The sequence below is a fragment of the Phocoena phocoena genome, chromosome 16 (genome assembly GCF_963924675.1).
Source record: "Phocoena phocoena chromosome 16, mPhoPho1.1, whole genome shotgun sequence".
NCBI classification, from domain to species: Eukaryota; Metazoa; Chordata; class Mammalia; order Artiodactyla; family Phocoenidae; genus Phocoena; species Phocoena phocoena.
In genome coordinates this window covers 63023039-63045382 of record NC_089234.1, presented here as the reverse complement: position 1 = coordinate 63045382, position 22344 = coordinate 63023039, and the positions used below count along the sequence as shown (strand labels likewise).

Here is a 22344-nt window from a genome sequence, read left to right as displayed (position 1 = left end):
TTGTAGTTTTTATAAAATATTGGCTACATTCCCTGTGTTGTACAGTATATCCTTGTAGCTCATTTATTTCATACATAGTAGTCTGTACCTTTTACTCCCCCACCCCTATCTTGCCCCTCCTCCCTTCCCTCTCCCCACTGGTAACCACTAGTTTATTCTCTATATCTGCGAGTCTGTTTCTTTTTTGTTATATTCACTAATTTATTTTTCAGATTCCATATATAAGTAATATATATTTTATGTTTTACTGAATGTACTGAAAGGGCTGCATGCATTTTTTTTATCCTAAGGGATTAAATGGGATGAGATGAAATAGCAATTTTAAGAAGGGGTACTGAACTAGGTGAAGGCTTAGATTAAAGAGATGCTTTTAGTGTGCCCACTATGGGATGCATGGCTTCTCTTATGTGATCTCATTTACTTTTATTCTGCAAATGACCACAATGGAGCTATGAACCCTTTACAGATATGAACTTGGAGCCTTTGTCTTCACTCAGGGCATAGCCAAAGTGGGAAGTCAGGGCCTGTGCACTTTCCACTGGCCTTAGGTCCTGTATTTCCCTAGCTTAGGTTTCCCTAGCTTAGATTCTGTATTTCCCCTGTGGTTTGCTTCCAGGTTAATGAGAGCCAGTGTAGCACAGTGGGTAAGCATGGACTCTGAAGCCACACTGCCTGCATTCAAATATCTATTCTACCATGTACCACTTGGGATCTTTGCCTCAGTTTCTCTATCTGTAAAATGGAGAGAATGATAGTTGTGGTGGGAATTAATATTGTAAAACACCTAGTAAACATTGTATCAATACAAGTGTTTACTAAATAATAGGTAAATTGTGTTGCTCTTCTTGTCCTTCTACTGTGCTCAATACTAAAAGGAAAGCAGATATTGTCTTTAGGTCTTCCCATAAGGGCCAGCTCTGTGGAAACAGAAATGTGTATAGATGTGAGAGAGTTCCTTCTTACATGGAAGGTTTGGGCCCGACAGGTAATACGTTTTAACTAAATGTCACTTAGCAGCGCTAACCCTCAAATGATGTTCTTACGCAGAATCTAAGTGCTTATAAGACTTGTATACCGTTGAATAGCTACATAGAGCTTTAGTAAGGGTGAAAAATTCCATTGGTTGAACTGAAATAATCAGATGAGGAATGGTGAAATAATCTAATTGTCTTTCTAAAGTGAGGGGGCCGAGCTAGATGACTTCAAATACATGTGATTTTTATAATCATTAAGCTTCTTGGTTTAGTCAGCTAGCTCAGACCTGGAATGTAGATGCTAATGTGCTTAGATTGAAAAGTGGAATGATGTAATAGCTGAAAATCCTCTGGTGTCATTTGCCTAATTAAAATCCCCAAAGCTGCCTATCTGGCACATAAAAGCAACCACTAGATTGCAGAGATCTTTGGTTATAACTTTGTGTCCTTTTGTCCATGAGCCATTGTAACCCCTTATCCGTATGTTGAATAAGTCAATGACCTTGGTGCCGTACTGCACCTGAGGTTACTTTTTAAATGAAGGAATTAAGACAATATTGTTATCACCTGTAGGCGGGTGACCTGCCCAGGATGTTATCCAGTGCAGACTCAGGGACGGCAGGTCTGTTTCAGAATACCAGTTCCACATGGGGAATTGAATAGTGTCAACAACTACAGATTAGCCTTTGCTTGTTTGTAGAAACGACAAAGTAAAGGAGCTAGAAGAGTTCATAGTCTGAGGGGTAAACACACTGAAAAGGATAGTGTTTCTCATTCTGGGAGATGGTTTTATATCAGTCTGAGAAAAGCATCTGAGTAGTTTTTTTTTTTTCTTTTTATGCTGTACGCGGGCCTCATCACCGTTGTGGCCTCTCCCGTTGTGGAGCAGAGGCTCCGGACGCGCAGGCTCAGCGGCCATGGCTCATGGGCCCAGCCGCTCTGCGGCATGTGGGATCCTCCCGGACCGGGGCACGAACCCATATCCCCTGCATCGGCAGGCGGACTCTCAACCACTGCGCCACCAGGGAAGCCCAGCATCTGAGTAGTTTTAATCAAACACCCTGGGCTTAGGCTAGACTTCCAGTGGCTCATCCACATGATGGATGGATAAAGAGCACTGATTGGAGAATCATTGGCTCCTGAAGAGGCAGCTGTTGAAGGTTCTCCCCAGGCAATTGTCTGGCAATTGTCTTGATAAATGAGATTATGCAGTTGCAAAGCAAACAAAGTCGAGGCAGCTAAATTGACCAGGAAAAGTCATTTTTTTTTCCCGTTTGTATTGTAGAGCAGGTGCCTATAGGAGCAGAGAAACACTGGGGTGCCCAGCTGACCTTCATTAACATCAGATCAGTTGCTAATTTTAGTAAGCATTTGATTAGTATTTGGGATGTTATGGTCAGGAATTTCTTCATTTGCCATTTTCCCCCACTGGGAAGATCCTATTGAAGTGATATCTGTGTGTTTAGTTTTCCAAGTACTATTGACCCTTGAACAACTCAGAGGTTAGGGACGCTGGACCTTCCACACAGTCAAAAATTTACTTATAATTAATAGCCGGCCCTCTGTACAAGTGGTTCCCCCGTATCTGTGATTCCACATCTACAGGCGGATTCAGCCAACCCTGGATCATGTAGTACTGTATTATTTACTATTGAAAAGGATCCTTATGTAAGTGGACCCATGCATTTCAAACCTGTGTCGTTCAAGGGTTAACTGTGTTTGGAATTCTTGACAATACCCCACAGAATGCTGCTGCTAGTAGTAGCTATTAACTGAGTATCTATTGCATGGGAAAGGAAGAAAGGCAATATTATGTATTGTTTAAGAGCTGGGCACTGAAATGAAACTCCTGGGTTTCATTCTTCACTGTACTATTTACAGGCTTTGTGATTTTGAGCAAATTAACCTTTCTGGGCCTCAATTTTCTCATTTACAAAATGGAAATAGTAAGTGCTCTATCCATGTTAGCAGCTGTTGTTAACAGCATCGTTGTTGTTGTTGATTTCATCAGCTGACCAATGACTGCGGGAAGAGTGCAAAGTCTGTTGTACCCATACGTTGACCCCTTTCTGGGTCCTTCTCACATCAAGTATGATGGAGGGAGATAAGTGAGTGAACCAAATATCCTGGTGGTCTGAGACATTTCCCGTCTGTGACTTCAGTTTTTCTCTCCAGCAGCAGCTTCCCAGTGAGTACGGGTGACTTCATTCTTTCTCATGGATAATTCTTTTCTGGTTCATTAGCTGGGATATCAAGGTTTTCTGGCTTACCACTGTGAGTAGATAAACCTTTATTGATTTTTTTCCATTACCAATGGCTGTAAGCTAAGAGATTTGATTGGTCACAAATTAAGGAATTTGCCCCAACATTCTTTTTTGGGGGGGGGGGTACGCGGGCCTCTCACTGTTGTGGCCTATCCCGTTGCGGAGCACAGGCTCCGGATGCGCAGGCTCAGCGGCCATGGCTCACGGGCCCAGCCGCTCCGCGGCATGTGGGATCTTCCCGGCTCAGGGCATGAACCCATGTCCCCTGCATCGGCAGGCGGACTCTCAACCACTGCGCCACCAGGGAAGCCCTGCCCCAACATTCTTGAAACCTCTCTGACCAGGGCAATACTTAGTCTTAATTAAGATAGTGCTCTTGAGGAGCAGAGAGTTAGGAGTTATATTCCTGTGCTGAGAAGAAAAGGACTAAAGAGAAAAGCCTGAGACTAGACATTTGCAGAGCAGCTCATCTGGTTGAGAGTTGGCTTTGTTTAACGCCCAACTTCTCAGAAGATTTTCCTCGGCTGAGTGGGCTTGGTGGGACATTAGCTTGAGAGTGTTGCTTAGCAACGAGATTTTGTGGGACCCAATTCTCAAAAGAGTCAAGCAACCCGTCCCCTGCCTACCCTCCACCAACCCTCAGCTACCATCCTGAGCCTCCTATTAGACAATCAAGTGTGTGCTGGAGGGAGGGACCAGAGACAGGGGGCAAAGTTTAATCGTTGAACTAAGCAGCCTGGAAGTATTTAATCTGTAGCACCTAGTTCCCCGGAGGGATCCAGCCTGGACTGGAAGTGGGCAGCGCTCCAGAGACGTGGGAGTGAATGCTGCACGGAAATATCTGCTCACCTTAGGAGAAACCAAACTTGGGGAGAATGTTTGCGGTACACTTGACGGCATTTTACTTCACCAAGCTGAAGGAGGATCAGATCAAGAAGGTAAGGACTCACAGAGCTGAGAGATATCTGGTCCAGTCTTCCCTGACAGAGTTAATTGATCCCATGCCTACATGTGAAGAGATTTAAGAGAGCTTATTAGAAAAGGTACGGGGTGAACAGAGGCAGTAAAAACTCACAGAAGGGGAAGAGGAAGTGAATCTCCCATGGGCTGCACATTGCATACTGTCCTGAGCCTTCCATTTCACTCGGACTTCAGATACCAGATGGGAAGGGGATGAGGAGAAAGTCTTTAGAAAGCTTGAAGACAATTGTGTTTGATGTGAGGAATGTTTGGGGGAAAGGCTACAAAGAAGAGTCAATTTTAAAGAAAATTTGAGAACTCATTAAAGTAATTCACATGATTCTTCACATGCTTGGAAGGGTATAAATATGGATACCAAGAGGGGTGTGAGTTTTTACGTACAATATTCAAAATATATATTGTTGGCACGTGCTGTTGGCCAGTGGCGTGCTCTTAATGATGTGCATTATTTTGCCACTTTGCACAAGAAACCTGTCTACAAAATTGATTCCAAGGTCGGCTGGTTAAAAGTTGCCAAGGCTCAAATGGGGGCCAGCCACCAGCATTCTCTCCTGGCAGCCTAGAATGAGCCCAGCCTGCCCCTCTACCCACACCAGCTGCCAGTGGCAGGGCTCTGGGCACGAGCATCTCTCAATTTATAGATAACAGAAGTCCTCCCAGCAGGTGGATTTAGCCAGGATTACCCAGGTATTTAAAGTGGAGTGAGGATTAAACCCAAACCTCTGAATCCTCCTTCAGCATTCTTTCCATTGTGTCATGATGCCTCCTGGCTTTTCAAACTGAAAGAAAGAAAGCATGGCACCTGACAGCCCTCCTGTGCTGGGTGGGATAACCTCCCACTACATTTTGTTCATTAGGGAGTTGGGTTGCAGGTTATAGCAAATCTTAAAATATTGTAAATCAGTCAGTTATCTTAATTTTCATTTATTGATTAGATTCAGAGAGCTCTCTACTAGCTTCTTAAGGAGATGGAAAAGTCCTACAGTACTGCTTAAGAATTCATTTTCTGTTACAACCTCTTAGTAAAGATGTAACCTGCATGGTGTCTCTCCAGCCCTCAAGGGGAGTCTTTGGACCTTTATACCTCTAGTTCTAGCAAATTAGTTTCGTTTCCTTGGGCCCCTTTGTGGTGGTTAACCTTTAGTTACACCCAAGAATCAGGCTAGACATGTTTGTCCACCAGCGCAGGTGCAGGCCCAGGAGGTGGGATTGCAGCCTCCACTGATCTGTTCCAGGTCCTTCTGGGAGGAGGGTCAGCGTTTGTCAAGGCCTGGGGTTGACCCCTCTCTCTCTCTCCCAGGGGAAGGCAAGATAGCTAAGCGTGAGCTGAGCAGGGATAGTCAGGAGCACTTTCCAGCCACCTTGATGAGTGAGCCAGCAGGTGTCTGGGGTAGCAAGGGTGGCCAGTTTATGAGTTGCTGCGTTGAGTCATAGGTTCTGAGAACACCACCTCATTCACTTCTCCTCATGGTGACAACACACCTGGTCAAAAGGCACGGGCTCTTTCTCCGTCCTGGTCAGGTAGCCAGTCCCCTCCATAGTTTCTGTGCTTCCTGCTTCTAGAGTTGTCAAGATCCTGGGTGCTACGTGCCTACGAGGATTACTATTCAGACCCTGGAACAATTTTTAAAAATTTCCTTATACCAACATTAAAACTAAGCCAAAACAAAACAGGAAGGAAGGGGGGAAGAAAGAAGAAGGAAAGAAGGAAGTGAAAGAGAAAGGAAGGAAAGAAGGAAGAGAGAGAAAGAAAAAGAAAGGAAAGGGGGAGGGGAAGGAAAGGGGGGAGGGGAGAGGAGAGGAGATCTTTTCCAATTCGATGTAGTGACATTATTTGACCTATTGATAACATTGGACTGGGTCTGGTCACTGACCTGCAGATTGTTCATTCATAAGAGAAGAACTGGTTAGGTTTTTCCCTGTGTACTTTTTACAGTTTAGTAAGTCAACATTACGAAAAGTGAAAATGTTACCTTTAATCTCACCCTTCTCACAGACACTGTCACGTTTGCCACGTGGAAGCCCTTGTTGTCTTTTTTCACGGTGGATGTTTTTACAGTTATATTGTGTTTACCACTGTGGATCTGTATAGTTCACTTACTGTTAAAACGTAACCACGTTAAGTACATTTCTCCATAATTATCTTCCTAAAGTTCAGTCAAGTTGGATATGCCATAATTTAACCTTTTCCCTCTTGTTGGACATTCAGCCACTTTCATAAACATTTTTTTAACAAATAAAATATTGCTATGATAAACATTGGTGTGTATTTAATGTTCTCCATATTTGGGATTGTTTCCTAAGGATAGATTACCAGAAGTGACATCACTGGGTTCAAGAGTTGAACCATTTTATGACTCTGGATTCATAATACAGTATCTTTGGACTAAGTGATCTGTAAAGTCCCTTCGCGCTTTCGCGCTCCCACATCCTGTAATTCAGCAGCTCTGAGCCTGCAGTTTTGAATTTGCTCTTCATATGTTAAATGTGATGCTTGTTGGCTCTTTTGTTTAGAAGATACCTGATGTCACATGGTTTGTGAGTCACTCCAAGAGTGGGCTTGGTTTTCTGAACTCAAGTACCCTTCCTTGGTGCCTGCAACGTGTGGGCCTGCTTATACAGGCCGCAAATCACCTGTTTGGATTTAAAATACAGCCTTTTTGTCCCAACGTATGTTTCATTCTTCCCTTCTAACTACTGTACCAGGTGCTGTGGAAGACACAAAGAATAAACAAGAAACTGACGCTAAGTTGACATTTGTCTGTCATAACTTTAACTTACTGAAAGAACAGGAGTAGTAACCCAAAGTTCTGAATGACTGTTAAACTTCAGCTGGCAAACTACCCCCAAAGGGCCTCAAAACCACTACTTACATACAAAGGATGATGCTATGGGGTTACCTGGAGGAGGTCTTTATACTCTGGGGCTGAGCAGAAATGAGCAGTACGTTCAGGGGCACTGTCTGAAGGGCCTTGGGGTGATAAAGAAGCAAGTTTAGGTTCCGTGTAGTACATCTCACCCTTCCCCAAACCCCAATTACTTGGGTCACGTCCCTTCTGTCGGTTTTCTCCTTGTGTGTTGCTGTGCCAACCAATTAGTCATAAACAGACTCGGGGTGAACAGAAAGCCCTTAATGAAGCATGACCTGATTCCATCCTATCTTCTCAAATATGCTGAAAGCCCAATTGTCCTCTTGTTAATGGCTCTCTGATGGTTTTCTGGCCTCTCGCTGGGCCCCCAAGCCCCTGGAGCCATGGACCCCTTCACTGGCTTAGGACTCCATACTGGCCCTGGACTGAACTGGGATGCCTGCCCTCTAGGGCTGGCTGATGACTGCATACCTGTCTTATGATAAAGGTCATGTGACCCCTGGACTTTGGTATAACTTGTCTGTGGGGCTTGTGGGTCCTGCACAAAGCTGTGAAGCAAAACCAAGCCATGGAGCGAGGAATACGGAGACTGCATTATAGTCCCAGGGCTGCCACTTACCTATGGTTCTCCTAATGCTGCTTAATGGCTCTGAGCCTTGGAGTCCCCGTCTCTCAATTAGGAGCAATAATTTGGCCTTACCTGACTGCCTCCAGTGGATGTCTTGGAGGTTAGTTGAGGTGACATACGTGAAAGCACTTTGTATACTGCAACAAATGTTCTTAGCCTTAGATAAAAGTGTGGGAGAGAAGTTCCTGCAGGAATGTGCCAAGATGAAGCCTCCTTGTGACCTGGATGAATAGAGAGGCTATTCAGTAGAGAGAGCAGGGTGGCAATACAGGGCACCTGTGCCGCTGTCCCTCCTCCTGGTACTCCATCCCAGCGAGCCCTGGGAATCTAGGCTGCCGCCACCAAGTGATTAGCGTTACCACGGGGAGGAAGGTAATATGATGTGACTTACTGCCTTCAAATGGACTGTGCACAGCAATAGTAATTTTTATATCTTCCCTCCACTGGGGTAGTGGTCCTTTGTCCCAGTTTTCTGGTTACTTGAGTGACATGCTCTCATTTCCAATAGCAGTTTGATCTGGCTTTAAAAATTAAACTTCATCTTAGTTAAAACAACCTCAGTTAAAAACAAAATGGAAATTTAAAGCACCGGACTTCAGAGGTTGCACTTGGAAACTGAATTTAGCTCTGCTCTTCCTAGCGGCCCATAAACAAGGGGAAACGTGTGAATATATATTGTTACCATTGCACAAAAGAAAGGTTCCATGTTTAGGAATTTGAGGTTCAAGCTATAGCTAGTCTTTTCCAGAAGAGAGGCGGTAGGACAATGGTGAGGTCCTTGAACCGGGAATTAGAAATTGAATCCTTCTTCGTTTTTGCCCCTCCATTGTCCCATCAGAGAAATGGGGGAATCAGTTTTTCCTCAGAGCTTGTTTTTCAGAGGAATAAGTCCCCACCTCCCTGGCTTTCCATTCCATTCTGTTCTAACTCCCCAGCTTGATGAGTGGTCAGGCAAGGGGCCTTTGGGAATCCACATCGAGAAGCTGTCCCGAGTCAGGAAGGCACCTTCATGCCTGGAGTGGGAATTTACAGCCTTTAATGGTGGACAGGTGTCCCCAGCAGCCAACCCTGATCACTCAGCTCTCTGTTCCAGGTGGACAGGTTCCTGTATCACATGCGGCTCTCCGATGAGACCCTTTTGGACGTCATGGCTCGGTTCCAGGCTGAAATGCAGAAGGGCCTGGGGAAGGACACCAACCCCACAGCGTCGGTGAAGATGCTGCCCACCTTTGTCAGGGCCATTCCAGATGGCTCAGGTGAGTGGAGCTGGGGGCTGCCAGGGACCCTGATCCCCCTGGTTCCCTCTTGGCTGATGGGTAACTGAAGTTTGCTTCTGTTCCCTGGCTTACCTCTCCAGCCCTCTCTCCACATCCCCCCACCCCACTGACTCTCTATGCTTCAGTCATGCTCAGTACCAAAAGTTTTGAGCCAAAATTCAAATGCACCTTGTTACTTCCCTGCCTGCCTTAGCCCTACACACTCTGTTCCCTCTCCTGTTGGAGAATCCCAACACTCTTCCCCTTACGAACACCAGTTTGGCTTTTCCATCTCAGTGTAGAGGTTACTGCCTCCATCTGGGAAGCATCCCCATGCTGGATTAGGTTCTTATCAGAGCTCCTGTCACCCTGCTGTGTATGTGAGTCTCCCCACTGGACCATCACTCCCTGAGGGCAGGGTCTGTGTCTTCTTCACCACAGCGCTCTGAGCGCTGCGTAGCGCTTGATGCATACTAGGCCTGAAATATTTGTAGAATGCATAGTAAATGGCATTTCACTCCTAGGTATCTAGATTCTAGGCTATAGATAGGAAGTAGTGGAAGATAGTATGACGTAGTGGCAAAAATATTAAATAATAATTGAAGAAACCTAGGTTCTAGGCCCAGCTCTGTCATATCTCAGTGACCTTTGGCAAAATGTTTAGCCTCAATTTTTCTATCTGTAAAATGTGCTTTCTACTGCTGCTGTAATAAGTTAGCACAAACTTAGCAGCTTTAAACAACGCAAATTAATTTTCTTACAACTCTGGAGGTCAGAAGTTTTCAGTGGGTCTCCCTGGGCTATAATCAAGGTGTTGGCAGAGCTGCATTCCTTCTGGAGGCTCTGGGGAAGAAGCTGTTTCCTTACCTTTTCCAGCTTCTAGAGGCCACCTGCATTCCTTGGCTAATGCCCCTTTCCATCTTCAAGCCCCAGTATAGCATTTTCAGATCTCTGACTCTGACCCTTCGGCCTCCCTCTTCCACATTTAAAAACCCTGTGATTACATTAGGCCCACTCAGATAATCCAGCATAATCTCCCAACCTCAAGGTCAACTCATGAGCAATTCTGATTCTATCTGCAACCTTAATTCCCCCTTGTTACATAACCTAACATATCCATAGGATCTGGGGATTACAATGTAAACATCTTGGAGAAGCCATTATTTTGCTTACCATAGCCTAGAGACCTCTAGAGGGAATCTGTGAGGCTCCATCAAACTCCTTCACTCAGCCTCTGGGTAAAGCCATAGGAGGAAAAGGAACTGGTATCTACCAGGCACCTATTATGGTCATGCAGTGCTAGGGTCTCACTGTCTCATACAATCCCTATAAGAACCCCATGGTGTAACTCTTATCCTCAGGTCAGATGAGCGCAGTGAGGACCACGGGGCTTCCTCAGTGTCAGGGCCGCAGTTCTGCAACCAAGCTCCAGCAGGGGCTTTGGGGCTCCTGAAGGAGCAGGGACCTTTGATCAGATTAGTGGGCTTTGGACCCCTCTGGGCCAATGCCTGGGCCCAAGTAGCTTGGCTCTGCCGTTTGAGAACTGGGAACTGTGATGGGAAAGACCCGTTCCCTTGCTGGTGGCGGTTGTGTAGTGGGCAGTGTACCACCATGGAGGAACACAGGCTGTGGAGAGAGACAGTCCTGCTTTGAAATCTCTGCTGAGTTCTGACACTGCTCTTTGAGAATGCTGCGGGGACTCTGTCCTTGATAGATCATCTGGGGCATTCCGAGGAAGCACCTGAATCATGAGGTGTGTGAGGGAGGGAGCTCCAGGTCAGAGTCCTCCTGGCTTTTGGTGCTTTGGTTCCTCTTGTAGACGTGTGTCCCCAGAAGCAAGGGAAAGTGGCCTTTGATGGTGTGAGGCTACTGGCCAGGTGTGCCTTCCCGACCCTGGCTGCTTCAGGAAGGTTTGGAAGTGAAACTGACCAAGTTTTAGAAATTGCGTCCTCCTCAGGCCAGGAGACACCAGCTCCTTTCTTCACTGTCTCCTTAGAGCCTCTCATCACACAATAAATCTCACCAGTGATCCTGCTGCAGTGAGGTCCCTGGGCCCAGAGTCCCTGTGGAGCCAGGTGACCTTGTTAAGTCCCAGAACCACTGTACTCCTGTCCTCATTAGTAAAAGGGACGTGGCCAGTTTGTCCCACCAACTTGTAGGGTCGTTAGGATCAGATGAGGTCATGTGGAAGGAATGCTCTCAACTATTCAAAATGTCCCAAGTCCTACAGAGCTCCTGGGAGCTGGTGGTATGATTTCATAATTACATCCTAATCTCTTGGGGTCTCCATTTCAGAAATGTATTCAATTTCCAGAGAAATCGTTTTGAGTTTGCCTACTCTCTAGTTTCCCCTCTTTCATCTGAACCTCCCTGAGGGGGGGTAACCTGATTGAGCCTTAGTTACCTCGCAGCCTGTCAGTCAGGGAGCAGCAGTTGACTGTTCTTACGAGTGCCTTAAAAGCATGGTTATTGTTTGTGCCTTCTCTTCTACCAGTCACAAGGGAAGGGGGACAGGAAGTGCCCATCTTGTGATTTGAAGGCGACAGTGGTTCTTCAGGCCCCACCCCCGCTGCCTCTCTTCTTGGCCTCTGTCTCCAGGCAGCCTCCTAGGCCTCCTGGAGGGTGAGCCTTGCAAGTTGAGCCCAGGAGCCCCAGTGTTGTCAGCTGATGGGCCCAGGGGTCTGCATTAGGACAGGGGTCCCGCACTTGCCTGAGCATAAAACTCACCTGGGACGATTCCTAAACATATGGCTTCTCGGGCCTCTCCCCCTGGAGATGGTGAATCTCCCGGAATATACACGTTCAGTCCTCCTGCGCCTTTGGGAGATGCTGCACTAGGGAGTGGGGAAGGAGCACAAGCCCTGGCAATGGCTTAGGAGAAGGAAACCCCTGGTGTCCACGGCTGCCTGGAGCCACTGAAAGATCACTGGAGGATCATCTACAGCTGGTGGATTCTCAAGGAAACCTCACCTTCTTGAAAGGTCATTTCTTTTTTTTTTAATTAGTATTCTTTTTATTTTTTAAAATGGCGACGTAATTGACATATAACATTAGTTTCAGGTGTACAACATACTGATCAGTATTTGTATATATTACGAAAAGATGGCAACAGAAAGTCGAGTTACATCCATCAGCACACACGGTTACAAATTTATTTTTCCTGTGATGAGAACTTTTAAGATCTCTCTTAGCAACTTTCCAATATGCAATACAGTATTATGAACTATGGTCACCAAGCTGTACATTACAGCCCCATGATGAGAGGTCATAATGATCTTAATAATCACCGTAAAGATCCTGATGGCCCCCCTGCTGCTGTTGCCCTCTTCTAGGTGGGTCCTCCTTGCCCTGGGGTCCAATGAGTCCTTTCTCTGTGTCAGAGTTACAGAAGGGATCACACCATGTGGTTTTTATTAAAATCCTCCAATCTGGGCTTCCCTGGTGGCACAGGGGTTGAGAATCTGCCTCCTAATGCAGGGGACGCGGGTTCGAGCCCTGGTCTGGGAGGATCCCACATTCCGCGGAGCTACTAGGCCCGTGAGCTACAACTACTGAGCCTGTGCGTCTGGAGCCTGTGCTCCGCAACGAGAGGCCGCGATAGTGAGGGGCCCGCGCACCGCGATGAAGAGTGGCCCCCGCTCACCGCAACTAGAGAAAGCTCTCACACAGAAACGAAGACCCAACACAGCAAGAATAAAATAAATAAATTAATAAACTCCTACCCCCAACATCTTCAAAAAAAAATAATTATTATTATGTTTTTTTTTTTTAAATCCTCCAATCTATCCTGGTTGGTGTCAGAGGCGTTTTCCCAAAATCTCAATCAGGTCTTGGTTAAAATCTTTCTTAAAATCTTTCTGTGGCTCCCCCTCACCTGGATAAATCCCAGATTTCTTGGAGGTGGGGTGGCTTTTCCAAATCCTTCCTAATTTAACCCGAGACTGCCCGCCAGTCTCATTTCTGTCACACGTCCCTCCTGCTCAGAAGCGCAGACCTTTCCCACCCCAGGCAATCTCATTCCTTTGCTCCTGGCCTCCTCTCCCTGGACCCCTGCTCTCCTCTGTCTGGCTGGCTGACTCGCGCTCTTTCTTCATCACTCAGCTCTGTATCACTTCCTCTGGGGTGGTGACTCCTGCTCTGATTTAGTAGACACTGCTCCCTGTGCTTCCCACAATCAGAGCACGTGCCCTACTGTGTGGAAATGGTTTACTTACTTGCCTGTATTTCTGATGGGCTTCCCAGGGGGCCCACAGTCTTTCGTCTTTGCATCCCTAGCACCTGGCATGTCACTTGTCACAAAGTCAGTGCTCAGTAAATGTTCATACGTACATGGATCATGTGATATACCCTCTTTCCTGTGCAACACCTGTGATAACACCTGTGAAAGCATCTCTTGCTTGGTACATGATGAGTGCTAATAAAGTTGCACAGGATTAGGTCCTTGGAGTCCCTCCCTGAATAAATGGCTCCATCAGGTTCCTTTCAGGGCTGATCTAGGGAGATAAAGAGTCTTGCTTTCTAGAAATCTCCACAAAAGCAAAATATCCGGCTGGCTGGGTCTATAAATGAGGACGCTAAACCTTGTTCCACGGACCTGCAGCAGCAGCTTGTTTAGAAATGTAAAATCTCAGGCCTCACCTCCACTGAATCATAGTCTGCATGTTAACAAAATTCTTGGGCGATATACATGCACATTAAAGTTTGAAGAGCGGTGCTGCACGCCATTGGGAGGGCTTGCCGCTAGTTCCTTGCTTGCTAGGAACAGAGAAACCCAGTCAAGGCAGGTCAGGAAAGGAGGCTTGTAGTACAAGGACACATAAACCCAAAAGGGAGACACACAGGACCTTGTGGGAATCTGAGGGCAGGAACCGTGGTGCACTCAGGCTTCAAGGGAACTGGAACTTAGGAATTTTCCTCCATGGTTTCAGCCTACATACATGTGGCCGCCTTGGCTACCCAGCTGACCTCTGATGTTTGAGATGCTTCCACTTCAGTTTTTACCACCTACTAGCAATTTCCTTCTATGTTTTATTTCACATTTCACGAGGAGTGAATCTGAATGGCCAGCTGGTTCCTTAGATTCATGCAGCTGTGTTTAGGGTCACATGGTACCAAAGAAAGGCCACTTGGGTGACCAGATTTGTGGTCACGGAGTTTCACTCACACGTGCCTTGGCCATATGTCATGAAGCATGCCTGGTACATGCAGCCACTTTTCCAGCACAGATAATTCTATACAAAGACTTGTTGGTTCAAGGGTTTGCACACATGAGTTCCCATCCCATATCTGTGGCTGATGCTGAAGATACTGGCAGGGTCCTAGGCAGGACCTCTGGCTGGAATCTGAGTTGAAGTCATCAGGGTGGGCTGCCTCACCCCAACACATGTGTCATTTCCACCTTTTTATTAATAGCATCTGTCTTATACTGGACTCAGTCAGGTTACATTTTCTCCTTTTGGAGTGGCTCTGGCCCAAAATATTAAGCATCCTTGGCTCCTTAAGGACCAGCATTTGGTTCTTGTCTCCTTTCCCTCCTGGAGTGTCTCCTCTCTGCCCATAAGACTGAGGCTTGTATGGGGCTACTTTCTCTTCCCTGCGCTCCCTCTGCCTTTTCTGCTGTATGCCCGTTTTCCAGAGTATCAGCTCTCTCCTGCCTGTTGCCGGGGTTGTGGCGGGCTAGAATAAGCTCCACCGTCAAGGCCCATTTCTAACACCACCTGCGTGAAGGGTGTTCACATTTGCCCTCTCCAGATGAACGCGTTTATTCCCTACTGGATGGCCCAGTGGGCAGGGCTGAAGCTGCAGAGGCAGGCAGACTTGGGTCACACTCCAACTTTGCCCCTTGGAGGGCACAAATCAACGGCCACACTTCTGGAGTCTTGGCGTGTGGGCATAATGATACCTGGCTTGTGGGGTGGTTGTGAGACTTCATGACATTTATTACAGTTCCAACTTCGAACACAGAGCTTGCTATTTAGCAGACTCTCAATAAATGATAACTTTTTTGGCTTTGTTTTTTAATAGAAAACGGGGAGTTTCTTTCCCTGGATCTTGGAGGATCTAAGTTTCGAGTCTTGAAGGTGCAAGTCTCTGAAGAGGGGAAACGAAATGTCCAGATGGAGAGTCAGTTCTACCCAACACCCAATGAAATTATCCGAGGGAATGGCACAGAGGTAGCAGGGCAGGGGCTCTGTGAAGGTGGGGGAAGGCCTTGGCATCAAGTTCCTGGGTGACCGTGCCTTAGCCCCGTGTCCTGTGCTTTCTCTTCTCTGCAGCTGTTTGAATACGTAGCTGACTGTCTGGCAGATTTCATGAAAACCAAAGAGCTGATGGAGAAGAAATTACCTCTTGGCCTAACCTTTTCTTTTCCCTGCAAACAGACTAAATTAGAAGAGGTAAGGCTGGTGCAAGGGAGGGGGAGCTGGATAGGATTTGGGTTTGGGGCTGGAGAATGGCATGTGCAGGGGTCGGGCTGGGAATAGGAGAGATCAGCAGGAATTTTCTTGTTTGTTTTTTCTTTTTTTTTAAACAGTGAGGTGGAATTGTGAGGCAGGGAATATGTTAACGTGGCCGCCTTGATTTTACACTTCCTAGGGGCACAGCACAGGGAACAAGATGGTTTTCACCACCAAGCTCAGTGGTTCTCAGACCTTGGTTGCGTCGGAATCCCTGGAGGGTTTGTTAAACACAGATTGCTGGGCCCCATGCAGGAGTTTCTTAATCAGTGGGGCCTTAGATTTGTATTTCTAATAGGTTACCGGGTGATACGAATGCTGCTGGTCTGGCAACCACTCTCGGAAGCATTGACACAGCTAACTAGAATAAGAGGGGGAAGACTTGGGGAGTCTCCCTCTATAGTGAGTGCTTAGGAGGAGGACCGAGGTGGGGTCACTGGAGTGACAGCGTTACTGGACAGACCCAGCACCTGGGAGGTATAGTCTCAGCTGTGCCACTAGCCAGCTGGAGTCTCCAGTAATCCATCTCTGTGTGCCTCAGATTTTCAATTTGTAAACAGGGAGAAGGCAAAGCTGATCTTATGTGAATCTGTGACAATAAACAAGGGGCCATATAAAAGGACAGTGAGCTTTCTGGGGCCAGGGGGTTATTGTCACAAGTCAGGTCTCCGCAGGCTATTCCTGCCTGGGGTGGTGGTCTGTGAGCTCCTGCTGCACAGACTGGTCATGACACCCAGCTCATAGTCAGTTCATGGACCACCTTGACTTGGGATGTGTTCGATATTGTTGGCTTGAGCCGCTTATTGATAGTGGGATAGTGGAAAGGGAATGGGTTTTCACGTTCCACAGACCTGGCTTTGAATCCTGGCTCAGAACAAGTTGCGTCCCCTGGGCAAGTTACTTAACTTCTTGGGTCCCTTGTTTTCTTATCTGTAAAACAAGGATAATATCTACTTGCTGGGCTGAGGTGAAGCTTAGATGAAGCACCTGTAATGCACTGAGCAGTGTGCCTGGTGGATCAATGGTAGCTGTAAGGTTTTGACAATTGTCCCTATACAACTTGTCTCTTCATTCTTTTGTACCTTGTCCTCCAATTCCACAGATGTTTCTGGAGGGCAGGCACTATTTTATATTGTTCTTCCTCTCCATCCCCAGGGTCTCTAGCACAATGTCTTATATTTAATAGCTATTTAATAACTATCTGACAATTGAAAGGTACAATCAATCATTTATTAGATTCCGTTGAATGGGAATTTGCCATCATCTGTCTATATGGGAGATGGGCTGAGGTTTACTTTTTAATTATTTTCTTGAGAAAGAATTAGAAAAAATAGTGTGAAGAAGGTTTCAGGGAATGTTAGAAGAGGCCAGGTGGAGCTTCGCTTGTGTTTGCAGACTGGAAGAGCAGAGTTCCCCCGAATCAGTAGGGGAAGTGGGAGGAGTCAGGAATCAGGCCTCAATTCACCAAACAATTAAACACCTCTTATTTGAGCTTAGGAACAGAGACTTCAAGAAGAAGGAAGATGATGATGATGGTGATGATGATAGACTGTATCTCAGATTTTGACACTGTGCCTTGCACTCTGATGAACTCTTTATGTGTATAACCTCATTTAAATCCCAAAGCAATCATATGAGGGAGATATAATTATTTCCACTTTATATTTGAGAAAGTGCAGTTCAGAGAGGTTAAGAGACTTACCCAAGGCCACACAGCCAAGAATGGCTCAGCCCAAGCTCACAAACTCCCTGACCACACTGACTTTCCAAAAAGACACAGGTCTAGAATGTTGTTTAAAATATCAGCAGGTGCCTGAAAGCATTTTGACCCATTTTTTGTTGTATCCCAATGAGGGTTTTCAGACGACATGTAAATGAGGCAAGGGTGGCTTGATTATATCGAGGAAGGGAAAAACTTTTTCTCTTCCAAGTCTAGTTGAATTACCTGCATTTTATAAAATTTCCTCCCAAGCTGCCTTTCAGTGAAGTCTAAAGTAGAAAAGCTTCAGCCACAAGGAAATGCGTTAGTAATAATAACCGAGAGTGGGCGTAGCTGTTACCGTGATTCTGCTGTACATGTAGATTTGTGACATGAAAATAAGGGCTTTGGAGAAGGTGGCGTCTCATCAGCCATGTAAGTGCAGAAGGAGGTGGGAAGGGGAAGACTTCTTATGAGGAGGTATGGCTAAGGGGGATTCTTTGTAAAACTAAAAAATGATTAAAGATCAGGGCATTGGAATTAAAGGAGGATGTTAGTTTGTTGTTGCTGTTGTTTTGTTTGTTTAAGTGAGGGAACGGAAAAGTCTTAGCCAAAGAGAAATTTCTGTGTGTGTGTGTGTGTGTGTGTGTGTGTGTGTGTGTGTGTGTTTCTGATGATAAAATGGTAATACTTTTTCAAGGTAGGAAAAAGAAGAGAGAGGAAAGAGGGTAGGAATTGAAAAGTTTAAAGAAGAAAATAGAAATCTCCTCTAATCCCAACCTTCAGAGATACGCCCTACTAGAATTGTTGGGTTTTCCTTCCAGTCATATCTATATTAAATACTGGTGTTATACTGTATGTGTAATTTAAAAATATGTAGTTGTATGCATAGCTTTTTTTCACTTAACAATATATCACATGCATTTATTCCCCATTCCCCCATATATACTCCCCCCAACAGGTCCCACATTGTCCCTAGCATTCTTTTTGGGGGGACACCACCCTACAATCTCTCACTCCTCTGGTGGGGCAGGGATGTTACCATAGCCCATGAGGGCAGAATTTAGAGCTACCACTAGGTAGCGCTGTGGTGCAGGGAGAAACCTGGTCACTGGTTGGGTGCATCAGAGACCTATGTTCCAGTTGGGCTCTGTCCTTCACTCACTGTGACACCTGGAACAGCTTCCTTCCTCTCTAAAGCTTGGCTGCTTTATCCATAAACTGAGGGGGTGAGGATGGTCAGGGAGTCAATAAGTTTGGGCTCAGCTCCTCTTGACTATGTGACCTTGGGCAAGTCTCTTAATCTCCAAGTTCTCTTCCAGTCTGAAAAATTCTGTGATTATTTGCTATGTTAGACATGAAACTCTTGAGAAACACCACTTGTAAGCAGATAATTGATAATGCAAATTGAGAACTGTTTTTCTAAGTTGAAATGAAGTCCCTGAGGGAGTCTTACAAGGTAACATGTCAGTTCTGCTTTGTGGACCTGGCAAACCAGGCATTCTGCACACATCATGCGTCTACCGTATGCTGGTACTTCTATCAGAGCAGTCCTGTGACAGAGGCAGGGAAGTGATGTTTCCATTTTACAGATGAGTAAACTGAGGCTCAGAGAGGTTAAATGACTTGGACAATGTCTTATGAATCTAAGTGTTCTGACTCTGCTGCCATTGTTCTTTCTGCCCCTATGTATTATGTTTTTTTTTTTTTTTTTTTTATGCGTTACGCGGGCCTCTCACCGTTGTGGCCTCTCCCGTTGCGGAGGACAGGCTCCGGACGCGCAGGCTCAGCGGCCATGGCCCACGGGCCCAGCCGCTCCGCGGCATGTGGGATCCTCCCAGACCGGGGCACGAACCCGTGTCCCCTGCATCGGCAGGCGGACTCTCAACCACTGCGCCACCAGGGAAGCCCTGTATTATGTTTTAAACTGCTCAGATGAGAGTAATAAACATGTCAAAATTATTAGAAAAGGCGTCTGGAGAAATGTTGAAAGGATTGGTGTGATTCAGCTTCAAGAAGCAAAGGCCACAGGGGGATGGATACACTTTAAGCATGAAATTTCTGCAGCTCATTTTCAGAACTGAGTGCCTTCCTTATTTTGTCTGGATCTGAAATCTTCCCCCAGGGTGTCCTGCTTTCATGGACAAAGAAGTTTAAGGCGCGGGGAGTTCAGGGCACAGACGTAGTGAGCTCTCTGACCAATGCTATGAGAAAACACAAGGTAAGGAATCCACCTCCGCGTGGGGAGGTCTCCCAGTTCTAGCCCCTTTCTCTTGCGGGGGTGAGGGGAGGATGTGGGGGAGGGTTATCTCCTACATGCCTGCCCTCGAAGGAGAATCAGACACGGATTTGATCTTAGGGAAGGTCTCACTGTAGCACAGATGCTGCCGATTTGGATAAACCCACCTGTGAGCCTTGGCATGTGGAGAGTGTTCCGATCACTGTTGAAGGGTGACCCGCACTTCCCTGGGGCCTCCCCAGCTGCCACAGCCCCTCGGGGGTCTTGGTTAGACCTGACGCTGTGTGTGATGCTCCAACCGCCACCTTTCCTCTCTGAGGCTTAAAAGGTCACTTTCTTTCCTGTCTGGCTCTTGATCCCACTTTCCACTCTCTACTCATTGAGTATTTCTGTTTGTTGAATACATTTTATGATAATTTAAAGAACTATAAAAATATAAAAGCAAGACATGCTCATTGCAGAGCTGAGAAGTACACAAATGAACCCAAATGACTTGCTACCCTGACAGCATGAGGAATATATTGATTTATACCCTTCCAGTCTTTTTTCTCTTTAAAGTTGCTCTCATGTTCTTTTGTACCCTTTGTTTTTCTCTTATTGTTTTCATTTCACTTTAAAATGCTCTCCCAAACCTTGTGGAACCATGGTGTAATAACCCGCGTTGACTTGGTAGAACGGGAAACCCATGGTGGTGCCCACAGAGAGGACTTGGCTGAGGCTGGTTAAAATGTCCCCATGGGCAAGGACTTTGGTGTTTTCTCCTGGAAACACTATTGCTCCTAGGATAAACATGCTTTTCTCAGGGTCCCTCAAACATGGGCTGGAGTCCTGGTGATCGGTCTCTCGTATTTTCATTGCTCAGAGGCTTTCACACACAGAGCAGGAGCCTGAGTTCCACTGTTCAGCTCCCAGCTGCTCTTTCTTTCCCCTGAACCTTGACAAAGGCCTTATTCCTTACAGGCAGACCCAGAAGGCAGGATCTAGAGATTGTCTCAACCAGGCACCTTCACTGCTTTTGCTTCCTCTGTGGGGAAACATGAACGGATAACAGCTCCCTCCCACCCACTGATGCCCTCTGGGACTTGTGTTCCAGCAGGACTTAGATGTGGACATCCTGGCTTTGGTCAATGACACCGTGGGGACCATGATGACGTGCGCCTATGATGATCCCTACTGTGAAGTTGGTGTCATCATTGGTAACTCAATTTGACTTCCTTTGTGGAGGAGGGTGAAAGGGATTGGTTTGGGGCTTAGTTTCGGGGAACTCTGAGTAAATGCTGTGGGAAGGTTATTGGCACTTTCTACTTAGAAGAAGCAACATAGGGAGATGGAAAATTAATATATGCATTCATTCAACAAGTGTTTACTGAGTGCCCATTGTGTGCCGGGCCTCGTGCTCTGCATCAGATTCTCAGTGGTGAGAGTCCCAAAGGTTCCTGTGCTCATGAAGCTTTCAGCGCGGTGGTGGGTGAGAGACCGAAAAGGCCTAAACAAGTAACATAATTTCAGGTGGTGGTTAGTATGATAAGGAATATAAAGCAGGGTGATGTGACTGAGAGTGACTGTCGTGCAGTGGTCAGGCCGGGCCTTGCTGAGAGGTGACATTCGAGCAGGGACCTCAGTGATGAGGAAGAGGGAGCGAAGCAGAGCTGGTGGAGGAAGAGAGTCCCTGTGGCCTCTGAGGTGGGAATGAGTCCGGGGTGCTCGAGAAATCCTAAAAGGCTGAATCAAAGCGAGTGAGGCTGAGGGTAGAAGGCCTTTCACGTGAGAGAGTGGACAGGACTGGGCAGGTGGCCTAGGACACGGAGCACAGTCACTGGAAGGTCTTTGGCTTTTACCCCAGGGAAGACAGGGCATGGGAGGACTTTGGGTGGTGGATGGATAAGTGGGGTGTGCATTTTTATTTATTTTTTAATTATAAATTTATTTATTTTTTGGCTGCGTTGGGCCTTCGTTGCTGCGTGTGGGCCTGGACCAGGGAGGCCGCAGCGCAGCGGGGGTGTCTGGTGGGTGGTCCCAACACCTGAGCTGGGAGGGGCTCTCCTGGAGGGGTCCATGAGAAGGCTGTGCAGGGGACAGTAAGGCCAAATGGACCGGGTTTATAGGCTGGTCTCAAACATCCCTGCAGCTTCCCTTTTCCTTTACCACTATTGGGGGAAGTTTTCTGAATTGCTTTTTCTTAATTTCCAACTCATTCTCCTCAGCCTGACTTTCCCAAAGGGCAGGATCTCTACAGCGGAGGGGCTTGATCTGACTTCCTGTTTCTGGAGCCCCACACCTCTGAGTGGGCCTGGCGCTTGTCTGTCATGACATCTGCTACTGCCCACTGTGTGCGTCTTAGCGACTGTGTCTGGTAACCTGCCAATTGGGTGCCATGCCTAAACAGTGTCTGTGCCTTTCTGAGAAAAGCTTTTTCCAAATATTCTATTACACTCTGATTCTCTACATCTCTTATTTCTCATGTTGGCTTTAAAATTCTGACACCAGAGAATCAGCCACGGGAAGATACTTTAAAAAAAAAATTTTTTTTAAGACAGCTTTATTGGGGAATTCCCTGGCAGTCAGTGGTTAAGACTCCGTGTGCCCACTGCTGGGGACCTGGGTTCGATCCCTGGTCGGGGAACTAAGATCCCGTAAGCCATGCGATGTGGCCAAAAACAAAAACAGCTTTACTGAGGCATAAAATCCTCTCATTCAGTTGTGTAATTCAGGGATTTTTAGTGAATTTATAGAGTTTTGGAACCATCCCCACAATCCAGTTAGCACATTTCCATTATCCCAATAGGTCCCAAACCTACTGGCTGCAGGTTGTGCCCATCTGCAGCCACTCACCACTACTCAAGTGGCTGAGGTATTTCCTTGCAGTGAGTTTGTGTTTGAATAATGGCATGTTGCTTTCTTATGTGATAGCTAATCGCTGTCAAAGATAAGGATGTAGCTTATGCTAGGAACAATTTGTGGCAGGCTATGAGTAAGGA

The 22344-nt window shown here is 46.5% G+C and overlaps 1 protein-coding gene across 2 annotated transcripts in view; it reads left to right on the top strand.

Moving 5' to 3' along the window:
* The first annotated feature begins 4113 nt into the window (after positions 1-4113).
* Positions 4114-22344, top strand: part of HKDC1 (hexokinase domain containing 1) — a 39404-nt gene continuing 21173 nt past the window's right edge. The window contains exons 1-6 of one of the 2 annotated variants that reach the window (XM_065894637.1): positions 4114-4176; positions 8811-8973; positions 14998-15146; positions 15249-15368; positions 19253-19348; positions 20463-20562. In XM_065894637.1, the coding sequence (XP_065750709.1) occupies positions 4114-4176; positions 8811-8973; positions 14998-15146; positions 15249-15368; positions 19253-19348; positions 20463-20562 (691 nt within the window). The remainder of the gene's footprint in view (positions 4177-8810; positions 8974-14997; positions 15147-15248; positions 15369-19252; positions 19349-20462; positions 20563-22344) is intronic. The other variant, XM_065894638.1, reaches the window with a different exon arrangement.